The sequence below is a fragment of the Delphinus delphis genome, chromosome 7 (genome assembly GCF_949987515.2).
Source record: "Delphinus delphis chromosome 7, mDelDel1.2, whole genome shotgun sequence".
Lineage (NCBI taxonomy): Eukaryota > Metazoa > Chordata > Mammalia > Artiodactyla > Delphinidae > Delphinus > Delphinus delphis.
Window position 1 is genome coordinate 28,643,027 of NC_082689.1, and position 16,624 is coordinate 28,659,650.

At 35.3% G+C, this 16,624-nt stretch overlaps 2 protein-coding genes across 6 annotated transcripts in view; one reads left to right on the forward strand and one right to left on the reverse strand.

The window, feature by feature from the left end:
- Window positions 1-16,624, forward strand: part of METTL21A (methyltransferase 21A, HSPA lysine) — a 56,306-nt gene that overhangs the window by 24,949 nt on the left and 14,733 nt on the right. The window lies entirely within an intron of this gene.
- The window catches only part of CREB1 (cAMP responsive element binding protein 1), a 56,959-nt gene that overhangs the window by 7,052 nt on the left and 33,283 nt on the right, over window positions 1-16,624 (reverse strand). For all 5 annotated transcript variants that reach the window (XR_009520111.1, XM_060016215.1, XM_060016216.1 and 2 more), the window contains 3 exons: window positions 13,563-13,705; window positions 9,402-9,584; window positions 7,351-7,501 (listed from right to left, as the gene is read on the reverse strand). Coding sequence is in view for 4 of the 5 variants with exons in the window: in XM_060016215.1 (XP_059872198.1) it covers window positions 7,351-7,501; window positions 9,402-9,584; window positions 13,563-13,705 (477 nt within the window). In the remaining variant the exon portion in view is untranslated. The remainder of the gene's footprint in view (window positions 1-7,350; window positions 7,502-9,401; window positions 9,585-13,562; window positions 13,706-16,624) is intronic.

The window sequence follows — 16,624 nt, forward strand, 5'->3', positions numbered from 1 at the left end:
AGATAGAATGGAAAGATTCTCCTAGTGGATTGTATGGGCGAAAGGACAGATACACAGAACAATGAAGCATGCTAGACACCCCAGAAACAAACCTATACAAATTCAGTCAATTAGATTTTGACAAAAGTACCAGGGCAATTCCACAGAGAAAGGATAGTCTTTTTAACAAATGGTGCTGGAACAAACAGGTGTTCATACAGAAAAGTGAACCTTTTACACATTTCACACCTTATAAAAAAGTTAATTCAAAAGGGATCACAGACCTAAATGTAAAACATAAAACTATAACATTTGATACAGAGCAACTGGAACTTTCATACATTGCTGGTAGAAATGCAAAATGGTACAGCCACTCCGGAAAACAGTTTGGCAGTTTCTTATAAAGTTAAATATACACTTACCATTCCATCCATCCAGGCCACTCCTAGATATTTACTCAAGTGAATTGAAAGTTCATATAAAAACCTGTATGTAAGTATTTATAGTAAATTTATTCATAATCCTCCAAAACTGGAAACTAAGATGAACTTCAAGGTGAATGGATAAATAAACCACATCCATACAATACCAGGGATAAAACTAATTCCTGATTCATGCAACACTATCAATGAATCTTAAATGCACAGTGCTAAGTGAAAGCCAGATCCAAAAGGTTACATACTGTTTTTATATGAGATTCTGGAAAATACAAAACAAGAAGATGGAAAACAGTTCAGTGGTTTCCAGGGGCTGGGGGAGGGGGTAGAGGCTGACTACCAAGAGGTATCACAAGGGATTCTTTTTAGAGTGGTGTAAATGTCTGTATGGCACTGTGGTGGTAGACACATAACATTTTATGTCTGTTAAACCCCACAGAAATATACAGCACAAAAAGTAAAGTAATGAAAATTTAAAATAAAAAACAGGATATCGGGGAATCCCAGAATTGAATGTAGATGTTGAGAAATCTAACTTTACTATAAATGTTTATGTATATGACATAAGAGGGTGGAGAAAAAAGAAGCAGAGCTAAGTAACTTTGAAAACAGTGCTTTCACTGGTACTTTAAGGCTAAAAACAGAAAGAACTGTACATAAATGCTATATTATAAAGTTGTTTCTCATAGGGGTACAAGTTGGCAATTATGGAACTATTTTATATACTAGAGTTTAACAAATACATAAATAAACCATCTTTAGTGGGAAGCCAAGTTTCTGTCAGAGAACGAAGTTCAAATAAGCAAAGGGGGGAAGGGAAGGCTAAAATAAGCCCTGTGGCTACAGAATAGAGTCAGAGGGATCAGTACAAACATATTTATTATAGTAATGTACACGTACATAAATATAGTTGTGTGCATACATGGGCCAGTGTACACGTACACACACACACACACACACACACGTGTATATTTCCTAGCTCTGTCCTTTGAGAGGGCCTGTGAAACCTCAGTAGCAAAGAGCACAACTACTGCCTAACTGATTTCTAAATACCATTCTCCAATGAAAGAAACTAGGACTCACTGAATAAATGGCTGATTTCAAGGCTAAAGCAGGGAAAACACAAGATGAGAAGTTGAACCCAGATGATCTTGTAGGGCCAGAAAGTAAAGACGTGCTTGAAGAAAAATAAGATGCCATCTAAAGGACACAGGAACCAACTTTTAAGAGCTCCCGATGGCCAAAACTGGAATAATCTTATCATAATAATATTGAATTATAGCCCAAAGAATATAAGGTAAGTATCTATAAGACCGTACTGATATAAATAAATATGTGGGGAAGGGACAAATTTTCCTTATAGAAGAATTCCAGTTAGTAAATGTAGAAGGGATGGGGAAATAGAAAATCCTCATTAGAATATCACAGTAATAATTACTGCAGGAAAGATTCCCCTGTGAATACTAAAATTAGTGGGGAAAACTTGAAAGAGAGAAATAAAATATTTGCATAGTCTCCAAGCAACTCTGCGAAAGTAACACCAATTACCATGTTGGTTTTCACCTATGACCACAAGTTCTTTGATACTCTCCTTTCCAGGAGGTGGAGTTTAATTCTCCTCCCTTTCTAAATCTGTGACTTTCTTCTAAGGAATAGTGTGTAAAAAGAGAAAAATGATAACTGCAGCGGGAACACTTGGACAGCACTTTAACCAAGTGATCAAAGTTAACATTGCCAGTAATGAGTCATGCTGGTATGTGCTCCCTGATATGAAGTGACAAGAAGGGCAGACTACATCTCTGTGGTATTCTTCCCCCAAATCCATTACCTTCATCTAATCATAATAAAAACATCACACAGGCCCAAAGTGAGGGATATTCTGAAAGAAACTTAACTACTACTCTTCAAAAGTGGCAAGCCCATGAAAGACAAGGAAAGAACTGTCACAGATTGGAGGAGATGAGGAGCCACGATGACTAAATGCAATGTGGTACCCTGGACTGGATTCTGGAAGAGAAAAGGAATAGAAGTGGAATAACTGAGGAAATTCAAATAAAATGGACAGTGCAGTTAATATTACTATACCACTATAAAAAATACTATGTTAATTACTATACATAGTATATGACAGAATGTTAATTTCTTAAGTTTTGACAAACACAGCCTGGTTATGTAATATGCTAAACTTATAGAAAGGTGGATAGAGAGTATCTGGAACTCTGTTCTATTTTTATAACTGTTCCCATAAGCTAAAATTATTTCAAAATAAAAAAATAAAAACTGTATACTAAAAACGTATTATTTATCTTTGCACATATATATTAGGGGAAAAAAATTATACTCCAGAATGTTAACATTTTGGGTGGCACAATTAGTGTTGAGTAAATATTTTAGCTTATGTTTTCTAATGTGCTTATAATGAGCATGTTTTACTTCTGTAATAAAAATAAATAAAAATGGGATAATACATATTCTTTGGTAACCTGCTCTTTTCCACTATGAACATCTTCCCATCTCAATAAAAACACATCTGCATTATTAACAGTTGGTTTTATACAGTTGAAAGGATGTACCTTAATTTATATAGCATACACTTTAACTGGTTTGAATTTTCAGGTTTTTTTACCCCATTTCTAATTCATTTTCTTTGAATCTACTTATTTATATCCTTATCAGTCTCCTGACTTTGTTAAAATGTTTCTAGTTTATTGTTTGCTTTGCTACTTACCTTTTCCATGGCTAATCAGAGGCTTTCATATTTTTAGATGGTCAAGCCTACTTAACCTTTTCCTTCATTACTTCTGCTCTTAGGAAACCTATTAAATTCTTCCTGCACTCTAAAATTGTAAGACAGAGGTGCTGGGTTGTATTGCTTCCATAATTTTTTACTCCTCCCTCCCTGTGGGAAGAGCACACCATTCCCATTTCGCTGATGTTGGGCTTGTCCTAGCCTGTGCTTTGGCCTATGGTACCCGAGTGGACAAGATGTTTACCACAATCAAGCAGGTGCTTCAAAAAGTATTTCCCCTTTCCCTTTGCTACAATAATGACAGGACTCAAAGAGGTGCTCCTCCTTTGGCTGGGAGCATGTGGAGGAGAGCCATACCATGACCTGCAGCTGCCGAAATGTAACATAAGTGAGGAAGAAATTTTTGTTGTTGTTGGTTTTTTTAAAATAAATAAATAAATTTATTTATGGCTGCGTTGGGTCTTTGTTGCTGCACGCGGGCTTTCTCTAGTTGCGGCGAGCGGGGGCTACTCTTTGTTGAGGTGCGCGGGCTTCTCTCATTGCGGTGGCTTCTCTTGTTGCACGGCACGGGCTCCAGTAGCTGTGGCACATGGGCTTAGCTGCTCTGCGGCACGTGGGATCTTCCTGGACCAGGGATCAAACCCGTGTCCCTTGCATTGGCAGGTGGATTCTTTTTTTTTAAAGAAGATGTTGGGGGTAGGAGTTAATTAATTAATTTTTGCTGCGTTGCGTCTTGGTTTCTCTGTGAGGACTTTCTCCAGCTGTGCAAGCCACTCTTCATCGCGGTGCGCGGGCCTCTCACTATTGCGGCCTCTCGTTGCAGAGCACAGGCTCCAGACGCGCAGGCTCAGTAGCTGTGGCTCACGGGCCCAGTTGCTCCGTGGCATGTGGGATCCTCCAGACCAGGGCTCGAACCCGTGTCCCCTGCATTAGCAGGCAGACTCTCAACCACCGCGCCACAAGGGAAGCCCAGCAGGTGGATTCTTAACCACTGCACCACCAGGGAAGTCCCTGTTGTTCTAAGACACAGGTTTTTCGCGGTATGCGGGCCTCTCACTGTTGTGGCCTCTCCCGTTGCGGAGCACAAGCTCCGGACGCGCAGGCTCAGAGGCCATGGCTCACGGGCCCAGCTGCTCCGCGGCATGTGGGATCTTCCCGGACTGGGGCACGAACCTGTGTCCCCTGCATCGGCAGGCGGACTCTCAACCACTGCGCCACCAGGGAAGCCCTATCTCCATTTTTGAGTAAATGGCAATTTGAATGTTACAGAATTTGGGGAATCACAACCTTTTCTTATCGAGTTTAGAAGACAGGCTGTGTTTGAGGCACATAGGGACATTTATCCTAGTGAATATGTTCAGGAGGAGAGTGCTTCTCTAACTTTTCCACCTAAGTAACCATAATGGCAGAGGAAACTAAATATGGGAGCACAGTCCAAAGCAACTGCTGCTGGTGTGAATTATATCTTTAAGTTTACCTTAAAAATGTTCTTTCTCTCAAATTTTTGAGCCAAATAAATATTCAAGGAAAGCATTCCATGTTTGCCTCTTGGTGCTACGTACCTCCAGCACACTGCCATGTGTTCTTGTCTGAGAGGCAGAGCAGGAGATGATGGTTGAATCTGACAGGTAGCAGGTGCACAGGCTTTGGTGCCAGAGCAAGGCTCATATCTCAGTTCTACCCATTTTTTAAAAGGTGTGACCTTTGGCAAAATATTTACCTTCTTTCTGAACCGTATCTCCTCTGTAAAGTGGACATAAGCTTCTCTCTCATTGTGGGCAGAACTAATAAAATATGTAAAGAAATGAGGTATCGTGTCCAGCACATACCAGGACCTAAATAAATAATATCTCAAGGGAAAGGTCAAAGTCAGAGTATATATTAGGTGGTATCAACATATAGACGATGCCTGAAATACATAGGTATGGATGAAAGTTTCAAGGGAAAATTTGAAAAGTAGTCAGAAAACCAGGTGAGTAAGCCAAAGAAGAGTTTAGAGAAATGAGCAGTCAAAAGTGTCAAATACTCCCAGTAAAGGTAAAATAAAATGAAAAGAGAATACTAGATTTGCCAAATGGGAAGGTATCTGTCCCTTTTTATAGACACTGGAGTGGTATGGTGGGCACAGAAGCCAGATTCTAGTGAATGGAAGTTGAAAAAGTAGAAGCAGCAGATATCTGGGAAGAAAGGGAAAAGGAACTATACCAGAGTCAATGGGAAGTTTCCTTATAGTGAAATTAAATCCAAGCCAAAGTATTTTATTAAAGAGTTCACAGTAAGTCAGGTGGCTTCCCTGAATATCTCAAGCAAGCAGAGGTTGTTAGGAATTGTAGCTATGTGTTCCCTGTCCCCAGCTTGGCGTGCATGTGGCTGGTGTGTGTGTGGGGGGGGGGAGGGTGCGGGGCGGGGGGGGGGGAATCATAAATCGCACGAAGAGGAAAAGGAGAATTTGGTATGCCTGTCAAATTAATGTGCTTTCATAAATGGGCAGCCCTCTATACACCAGAGCAGACAAGAAGCTGCAGTGCTGCCTCCTCACCCACTACAATTAAGCTGCTTCTTAAGTGATTTCTGTGTAAGGGGAAAGGTTTCTGTTCCATAGAGCCAAACTACACAGACATAATCTGAAGTCCTTTGTTGCTTTCACAATCAAGAGATGTATTTTTTACCTGACTGCTCTGTTGTGTCTGCTGAGAACTGGTTTCTTCAGTAAATGTTCTCGTCTTAAACTTTATAACCTAGCCTTTACTTGAGACTTCTAATCAGACTTGCTTCTAATTTTCAAAAGGGTTACTTACACATTTCCTTACAAACATTAAAAAAGTTTAAAACACAGTTTAATTTATATTTTAAAATACATTTAAATATGAACACAGCTTTTATGCTTCTGTTTATTATTGTAGCTTACTTAAAATCACAGATTGATGGAGCACAAATGAAATAAGTTACTCAGCTTGTTTCCAACTCTTTTCCTAATAATCTGGAAAAAACTGTGCCATTTCTGCCTAGGTGTAATTCACCAACATTCTATAACAGCTAGGAATATTTTAGGAATGAAAGAGGTTGATCTAAGCTGAAACATGAAATTGCACAAAAACAGACACTTCAACAGAGCACTGCAGTTACAAAGTGCTTTCAAAGGAATTATCTTACTTGACCCACATATTTGACCCCCAGAGCAACCCTCTGGGTGCGTAGTGGGATCCTGTTTTACAAAGGAGAAAACTGAAGTTTAGAAGGTTATGTTCTTCTAAAGTCACAGCAAAAGGGGTAGATCTAGGACTTGAATCCACATCCTCTAAGTTCAACCTCTATGTTTCTTTCACTTTATCACAGCAGTTGAAGAATCTTGAAGTGAAAAGCAGTGGAATATTTTCACTGTTTCAAACTTTTAATATCTTTATTTTCATTTTCTTTGTTTTGTCTTAGGTCATTTCTATATCTTAAGCTAAATATTTAAATCCTAAACTAAATAAATAAAAATACTAAGGTAAATATAAGTAAAAAAATTTTTATTACGTTTTTTTGATGACAAAGCCATTTACAGCTATGAATTTACTTTATGGGAATAACTTTCCCACATTTAATAAATTTTTGATATGTAGCATTTTCATTGCTGAAGACTAGTTCTATTTTAAGATTTTTGTCAATAATAAGATATTCTCGGCATTAATCTATTTTTGAAGAATCTTTCTTTAGGTGTTAAATTGTTATTATTTTGAGTAAAGATAATATGCATTAAAACTTAGACTGGCCATCATACATTTACCTATTACAAATACATTTAATATAAATAAACCTTAACACTTAATTTTAATATATATATACATAAAACTCTTAATCTTAACAATACTACTCATGAAAAGAAACAATTTTAAATAACCTAGATAGTTGGTTGAAGCAATAGTGAAAACATAGCAAAGTTGTGCGTTAAATCTCCCATGGGGAAATTGCATGAACGAAAACTACTCTATCATCAAAGATGGACCCATAATCCCATTAGCCATCTCATAAGTGCAGCTTATGAGAAGCTAAATAAAGAAGTTTTAGCAAGATCCATCAATTTTACCAGAAAAATATCTCAATGCAAAGATCCTATTGTCAGCAGATGTTAAAGACACACATCTGGCAGAATCTGAAAATATGCCTGACCTACAACAATATAAGTAAATGCAATGTATGTACCTGTTCTTCATGAGGCGAACCTCTCTCTTTCGTGCTGCTTCTTCAGCAGGTTGTGTAGGAAGTGCTGGGGAGGACGCCATAACAACTCCAGGGGCAATGGTGCTAGTGGGTGCTGTGCGAATCTGGTATGTTTGTACATCTCCAGAGGCAGCTGAAAAGAAAAACAGTGAGCATGGTGTAAGACACTGAACCACTGTGACTTGGTAAAACTACGTGTCAATCATCAATCTAAACATATATTTTGGATTAAAAGGAAAAAAAGGAACAGATGATTCTGACTAAAATGTTGAAAGAATCAGCACTCTTTGGGACATTACTCAGAAATTAATTCCCAATTTAATGTATTTACTAGTAGAGTCACTTGGATGAAAGAGGTCTTAACTTATGTCTGCTGGGTCTTATATTTATCTTTCATTGGAATGTAGTTCTATTCTGTTGTTAACATGCTTACCAACCTTAAGTCTAAAAGGTAAGTGGGGCACAGCCTGGATGATCTTCCTAGATAGAGTATAGTCCTCAATGTCTTCCTTTGATATTGGTAAATTCATATTAAAAAATTTCAAGTAGACTCTTGCCACGACATAAAAACGACCATGATTTTTCATAAAATAGCAAAATGGAAGAGAAAATAAAGCATAATGGTCAACTATTATAAATTCCTAATTGTAACAAAACAAAGTATGAAAAAGTGTACCATTTGATGCCAATTATATTACTTGTAAGCATTGTTTTAATGTAAATGATAACGGCTGAACAAATTGAAGTTTTACTTTTCTAAATGATCCATCATTTGTGAAAAGAAAAAGTCTCTATTTGTCAAATCGCTTCTAAAAACAGCTTAATAATATGCCCTCCTAGGAATAAGAAACCTAACATTATCTGAGAGAATTTGAAGCTCTTTATAAAATCATCCATATTTGTTATTAATATCAATTAAAATGTGTAGTTTGAGTGGAAAAGATTTATATACTAAACATGTTACCATCTTCAAACTGACGTTCAGAATTCAAATTCACTGACATCCTGCTTTACAATTTTTGAGTACCTGCATGTAAAGTGAAAAGTTGTTTTACTCCCATTAATAAGCAAAATATTATCTTCTTCAAATATTATTTGTTTAGTAACAGAAAATATTCTGTAAATACATTAGGGCCCTTTAAATAAATTATGACTCTCTAGTTGGTGTTTTAGAATTATTCAAAATTAATCATCCATGGTGAAAGGGCACATCTGTCATTACCTAACAGAGGCAAAACATATTTTTAATAAAAATATTTTAGAAACAGATTTATTATTAGTTCCTTAATATGCAAATTTTAAATGTGGCATAAATCATATTCTTAAAATATTCAAGTGAATTCAAAGAAAAATGGTCAACTCCCATCCATAAAGATTTCTGAAACAAATAGGAAGAAAACAAAAAAATTAAAACAAAACAAAACAGAAAAAAGCTATTTCTATAATTCACCATGGATTTAACTACTTTTGCTCATAGACCAGGAGACTTACACACTGGTATAAGATTTTTCAGAATATAATGCTATCCTTTGAAATAAAAAATGATGATCTTAGAAATGAAGATGTAAATTTCTTTTGACTTAAAAGCAGAGGAACAGAATTTTGAACCTCCAAAGATTCTTATCAGTGATTTAGTACAACTTTTCATTTGACACATGAAAAAAAATGAGGCCCAGGGAGGCTGGGTCTTACTCACAAAGGTCACAAAGTGAATCTCTATATATTTAGATTTAGAATCTATCTTTTTTTAACTCCTAATTTTATTGTCTTTCCCTCTAACCTACCTCATTTCTCCTATATCCAATAAAGATAGATGTTATATTTTTAAAACTGAAAATAGTTGTTTTTATGCCATGACATTTTGGTCCAATTGGAATAATGGAAGAAGAGTTCATGGAAAACAGTATCTATAATGAAGAAAAATAAACTATATTTTAATAGTGCTTTGCAGTATCATACTTACTTTTTCTGAGTCTATAAAATTTTAACTTTTCAAAGAATTTACCACACCTGTGAATTCTGAATTCTCTTACCTTGAACAACAACTTGGTTGCTGGGCACTAAGATCTGCTGTCCATCAGTGGTCTGTGCATACTGTAGGATGGTAGTACCCGGCTGAGTGGCAGCTGCATTGGTCATGGTTAATGTCTGCAGGCCCTGTACCCCATCGGTACCATTGTTAGCCAGCTGTATTGCTCCTCCCTGGGTAATGGCAACTAAAACCCAATGGATTTTATTATTACAAGTTTAATTAATACCATGTAAGTCTTATACACACACTAAATTCAAAGCAGAATAATTTGCAAGGCATAATCTAGGAGAAATTATTACAGCAAATAACATCACCAAGAAGGATTTTGTATACTCAAGTAACTTTCTGCTCAGGAAACCTATATCCAATTTCAAGAATACAAACGTACTCTATGAACATTATAATTTACAGTAATGTCAGTTAATAAAAAATGAGAAAATGTTAAATTCCACTTAAAGTTACTTGGTTCACAAGAAGTACCACTCTGTGACCCACACTTCCTTTATTCTGGCATTAACTACATATTATTTTCCTTCTCTACGTTCATGTACTTATTAGCACAGATATGGGCATGTAATAGGCACCCAATAAATGATTATTTAATTCATAATTAATAAAGCAGTTCAGTAGTGCATTCTGTTCTCTAACTCGGTTAGCAATGCATGAAGTGTAACAAAAGTCCACTCAGTGGAACAACGGAAATGTCCTATGGAACTTAATTATCACAGACCTCTCGTGGAGTTTAAAATTAGAGCCCAAGATCATCATTTAGAAAAAAATATTTTACTGCTATTTCTAAGTTCAAGCATTCTCATGTAGGATCCGTTGATTATTCACAAATTAATCATACTTGTCATTTATCTTTTACAAAGGGATCAACTTTGGCTCATACTAGTAGACATTTCACTTTATAAAAAACCTCAATTAACCTTTATGCTACAGTACATGTAAAAAGTTAATAAGATACTTTCCCTGTTAAAAGTTTTCCAAAAAGAGAAGGACTAAAAATCACAATATTACATATAAAATTGCATAATGGATTTTAACTAAGTCAACATGTCTGATTTGAGCATGTTACTTTTTGTCTGTTAGAAGGAAATTAGTTTGGGATCAACTGTCAGCTAGCTCTGGGTAACTAATATCCTGAGTCATCTATGTATGAAAAACTGGATTATTTACTGTTCAATCAAGAAATAATAACAGTTAATGGCTGTGATTTGGTTTAGTAAATAATACTTGTGGAAATTAAGATACTGGCATATACAATCTACCCACATTAGCTAATCCCATAAATTTTACTTATCTTAGACAAGGAGAAAAAAAGGAATATGTAAAAACTATTCTGAGATTAATACTTCAGGATAACTTGAAAGAATCAGGTTAACAGAATCAAACCACAATTTCTCAAATAGAGTTAATAAGCAAATTCCACTGTATTCAATGCACACAACTTTCTTCTTGACTACATACCAATGAACTCAAGGTGGGAGGAAAGAAGGAAACTAGAAATCAGGAGATCTGGGCTCTAGTCCAAGTTCCATCACTAAACTGTTATTTGAATCTGTTATCTCTTCTGTAAAAATAAAAATATCTGGTTCTAGCCACTAAGTACAATTGTTATAAAAATCAAATGAGATCATGTATATATGAAAGTACTCTGAATAACTCAAGTCTGAGCCTATCAAACATTGTTTTTCTCTTAATAGTTATATACTTCATATTCCAAAAGGACTTAAGATAGCTTTCAATAAAACTAAATTCATTAAAACAAGAAAAAAAGATAGAAATCAAGCAACTGATATATCTTTAGGTGTGTATAATGATTCTACCACAAAATCTAGAAGAAGGAAAAGAGTATAATTAAACAAACCCAGCTGAGATTCTGAGGAGCCACAATGAAAACAGTTTCAGTTAGTGAAATAAAATATGTTTTTCTAACTAAGAATAAAATCTCTCAAACAAGACTTTATTATCAGGAACTGTGAACCAAGTAATGGACAAAACTAATAATAGTATCAGTTAAAAAAAAAAAACAATTTATTGAAGGAGTACAAATTGGTGTAGCCACTGGGAAGGGTAATTGGGCAGGCTGGCTTGGCTTCAACAATTCCACTCTTTAGATGCTATCCCCACTGACAGGACAGGATACTATATATATAAAAGAATGTTCAGGTAGCATTGTTTGAAACAGTAGAAATGTCCTAAATATTCATCAGTGTGTGATTTTTAAATAAATGTTATATTTTACAGTGAAACACAATGTAGCTATTAAAAGAAACTACATACATAACTATATATGCATATATTTGTCTATGGTATATAAATAATGTAGGTCTCACTTGTATAAAAATGACACATGACACATGTATGTATAAACAGAATGAAAAAGAATGGAAGGATATATACCAAGCTCTAATGGGGAGGGATGGAAAGGGTTTTTACTTTTTATTAACACTAAAAACCTCTACCATTTGACTTTTTACAACCATATATTTCTTTTGTAAGTTAAGAAACAAATAAATATTGTATATGTAAGTGGTCGTTATATTGATTCTTAACGACAATCAAGAACATAATGTTAAATCAGTTCCATCAAGGTCCTATGTGCACATACAGAGAATAAGGGATAAAGATAATGTATAAAGCTTTTAAAATCTCAAAGTATTAACCTTTAAAACTAGCAACTGTCAGTTGCCAAATTAAACATCTATTTTTCTCAGCTTCACCTCCCTCAACTTCACTTCCCTATTTGAGATTTTGATATGCCTCTTTCCTAAAGAGCATGCTTTCTATTTCTAGTTCAAGTGAGAATTGCTGTGGTGAGTGAATCTGTTACTAACAGGAGTATGCTGTATCCCTCAAGCGTGGTGAAGTTGAAGAAAAAAAAAGTTCACATATCAAGGTCTTAGAACACACACCTTGAATAACTCAAATTATTTGGATATGAGGCTAAAAAATACACACATACACATATATAGATAGTATCTACTTCTGCCAACAAAGAACTTAAGAAGGAAAAGAATGAGTGAACTCTAATGAGCTTACAGAATGGACAAGAAGCTTAGTCAGAAATGCCTGCCTTCTACTTACTATTAAAAGTTTCAGCTTTGGTTGAGCTAAAAAGTCTGCTACTTGTTTTTAATTCAGTTGGAATGCAATTAGTTATACAAACCAAGGCTGAGCTGTAAATGGAAAACTATGAACTTGGGAGTCAAACTTTTACACATATTTCTGACACAGACTACCCCAGGGCATTAGAAAACCAATGCAGCAAGAGTTTCAATGTGTACATTTAATTTGTAATTAAGGAAGACAGGGAGGAAAACTATATAATGGGTAGCACTGGATTTAATGAACAAATCAAAATGAAGACATCAATGTGTGAGGCACTTTGGGAGGCAGAAAGATATTGGGAAAAGAGGAAAAAGGTACCATTTACACAAATGCCTTTGATCAAACAAAAGCAGAACTCAAAAGTTCTTTATAACAGATTTAGGTGAAAGATAAGAAGAGAGACCTAAGTGTCAGAGACATCAGAGAAATGGAAACTTTGATAATTCTGCAAAAGAAATCTTTGCTTTCTGTGCGACAAAAAGCAAAGTGCCCTCTTAATTTCAGCAGTCCTTACGCTCACATTATTACAATTCACTACACTACCTTTTATCTTAAAAGGAATAATAATTAAATGTGCTGGTAGACTGCAAACAAGCCTCTCCACCCCACCGTGAAACGTCAATATGATTTAAAAATGCTACTTTTAGAAAGAAAGATGAATTATTAAAATAGATGAATAATGAGACCATTTTTGGCCTTAAACATAATCGAAGAATGATTATCTGAAAAACTCATGTTTTCTATTAACATCATATGCTATATGAGGACTGAAATACAGAGTTTCAAGCAGTGGTTTGAAAAACTTGTAAGACTCTCCATGCATCTGCACAAAACAAAGGGCCATTTAAAGGTCTTACATACCTAAGCAATCCTAACTAAACCCTGAAGGAAAGAAAATACTTCTGTTACAAAACTTTGCATATAAGTAAAGGAAATAAAATGACAACCAAGATTTAGAAAAGAGCTGGTGCTTATAAGATTACTTTAAGGAAAATGCAGTCATTAGTTTTTCATCGCACTTTCCAAAACAGAAATATCTATTACTCACTATACTGTCCACTGCTAGTTTGGTAAATCGGAGTTGGCACCGTTACAGTGGTGATGGCAGGTGCTGAAGTCTCCTCTTCAGACTTCTCTTCTTCAATCCTTGGCACTCCTGGTGCATCAGAAGATAAGTCATTCAAAATTTTCCTAGAAAAATAGAGAACTATATCAATTAAAACAAAAGTAACATTTACTGGCTAAATACAAAGAAGAGGAAAAGATCAGAAAACTGGCAGAAAGCTGATAGTGCTTAAGAGAGAATTTTTAAATTTTACAGTTAAAAAATTTACAATAATAAACAATAAAATTTGCAACAATAAAACTAAAAATGGATCAGGGATGCACATGTCAAAACCATATGAGGACTAGAAAAAACAGATGCATTTCTCTTTAAAATGAACATAAAGAAAGACTATGATTCAAAATCCAGGTACAATTAAAGAAGAGATTAATAAAACTGACTACAGGAAAAAAACGCTTTTTTATGGCAAAGAACACCAAAAATAAAGTCAAAGATGATCAAACATACTAGGAGAAAATGTTCACATATATTACAGATAAAGGTCCAATATCCCTAACATACAAATAACTCCTGAATACTGAGGGGAAAAAAAGACCAAAAACCTGATTTTTAACTTCTCAACTCTCAGATTGGTAAAAATAAAAAAAAGTATAACAATACAGTCTGTTAGCAAAGCTGTGAGAAAATACATGCTCTTGTATATTGCTGTTAGAAGTATAAAACTGGCACAACCCTTATGGAGGGAATTTGGGAAACCAAATGTGTTTACACAGCAATCTTACTTCCAGGAATTTACCCTTAAAATATACTTCCAACAGTACAAAATAAATATGCATAGGATTAATCATGGCAGCATCGACTGCAACTGCAAAAGACTAGAAACAATCTCCATGCTCACATATACGAGAATGGTTGAATAAACTATGGCTCATCCAAATAATGGATATAGCATGGTACCTTTTGTATACGAATGAAGGTGAAATAAGAAAATAAGAAAATATTTGTGTATCTGTTCATCTGCTCAAGAAAAAAAAGTCAGAAAGGATAAACTAGATGGAGTTCAATTTGATTAGTTATCTACTGGGGGTGGGTGGGAAAGAAGTAAAAAAGGATGGGTGGAGGGACACTTCTGAGTGTGTGTGTGTGTATATGTACAATTCTGACTTTTGGAACCATGTTAATCTTTTACATATTCAAAGAAATAAATTAATTATCAACAAGGATGGCAGAAGAATTCTAAAATGGAAAACAAACAAAAACAAATGAATCTTACCACATTTCAAATGAATAACATAATCACAGAAGAGGGGAAAAAAATACTAACCCAAGTAAATTTTTGAAATCTTAAATTTCTAACAAACCAGTTTGAAATTTAGCCTTAACCATCTACCAAAAATTTCCCCCTTATGTAGTTATTGTAACAAATTACATCTTCATGCCTTGTGTGTTCATTAACAGATTTATAATTATTGTTTTATGCATTTGCCTTTCAAATCATGGGAGAAAAAGAGGAGTTACAAAGTAAAACTATAATAATACTGGCTTTTATATATTTATGTATGTAATTACCTTTATTGGTACTGTAGAAAATATTCTTACAGTTGTTTTTAAAAAAAAATAATTCCCCTGATTGTATTTCTCATTTGTAAGACTTCTTACTCATTCTTTTCCACATCTGCCTGTTCCTATTTAGTAAACTTCTATTTTTACTGTAAGGATGGTTTTCTCTCTTTGCAAACAAGATACAAAACTATTTTAAACAGCTTGGAAACTGACAGCTGGTCAATACATCATGATTTGGGTATCACTGTTCTAGAACACTTGTTTTTCAAACTTCAGTATACAAAAGAAGCTCTTGAAGAGCATGTTAAAACACAGACAGATTCCTGGGTCCCCTCCCTAGAGATTCTAATTCATTAGATATGGGGTAAGGGCCTGAGAATTTGCATTTCTAACCAGATGCTGATTTACCAGTCTGGGCTGTGGACCATATTTTGAGTTGTATTGGTCTTTAGAGCAATGTTTTTCAAACTCAAGTCATAACCCCTATGTGGGCCATGAAAACAATTAAGCATGTTGCAACCAACATAAACAATAAATAAAAAACAGCTAAGCGTCACACATAAGGATGAGTATTGCTTTGTATTAATTTTTGCTTCAGATCCCTATATATAGGTATATACGTGTGTGTGTACATACACACCTATATATAATGAAGAAAGAGAGAACTGTAAAGATATATTCCTTATTGTGGTTTAAAAAAAGTTTAAAAGCTACTTTTCTAGACCTACAAATAAATCTACTTCTCTTCTGCACGAAGCCAGCAATCATTCTCAGTCTTTTTTTCCAGTTTTTCAAATTGTTGCTCCAGACCATCCTGGACATTCTCCACTCAAGAAAGTTCACTTTCTCTTAAAGTGTATTCCAAATGTGGTCTGAGCAGTGGGATTAATTCCCTCCCTTAATCTAGACACTAGGTTTTTTTTTTTTTTAAACCAACGTAGCCTTACAGCATATTGGCTTTTTTTGGCAACCACATCTAATCAATGATAATTAAAAGAGCATAATTATATTTTTTAGATGAATTCTTAATCCAGAATCCTATACTTGAATAATCGATTTTATTTTTTTTTATTTTTTATTTTTTTTGCGGTACACGGGCCTCTCCCGTTGCGGAGCACAGGCTCCGGACGTGCAGGCTCAGCGGCCATGGCTCACGGGCCCAGCCACTCCGCGGCACGTGGGATCTTCCCAGACCGCGGCACGAACCCATGTCCCCTTCATCGGCAGGTGGACTCGCAACCACCGCGCCACCAGGGAAGCTCAATCGATTTTATTTTAAACTCAAGCTCAGAAATTTTACAGTTATCGCCAACATTTCATCCTATTTGTTTCAATCTATTTCCCTTGGCTGCTATGATCTTTCAAGGTTCTTATTCTACCACCTATTAGGGTACTTAGCCCTTTAGTTTCTGTCATTTGCAAATCTGATAAGCATGGCCTCTATGTTTTCAGCTAAATTGCTGGTAAAAATAGCAAGCCAG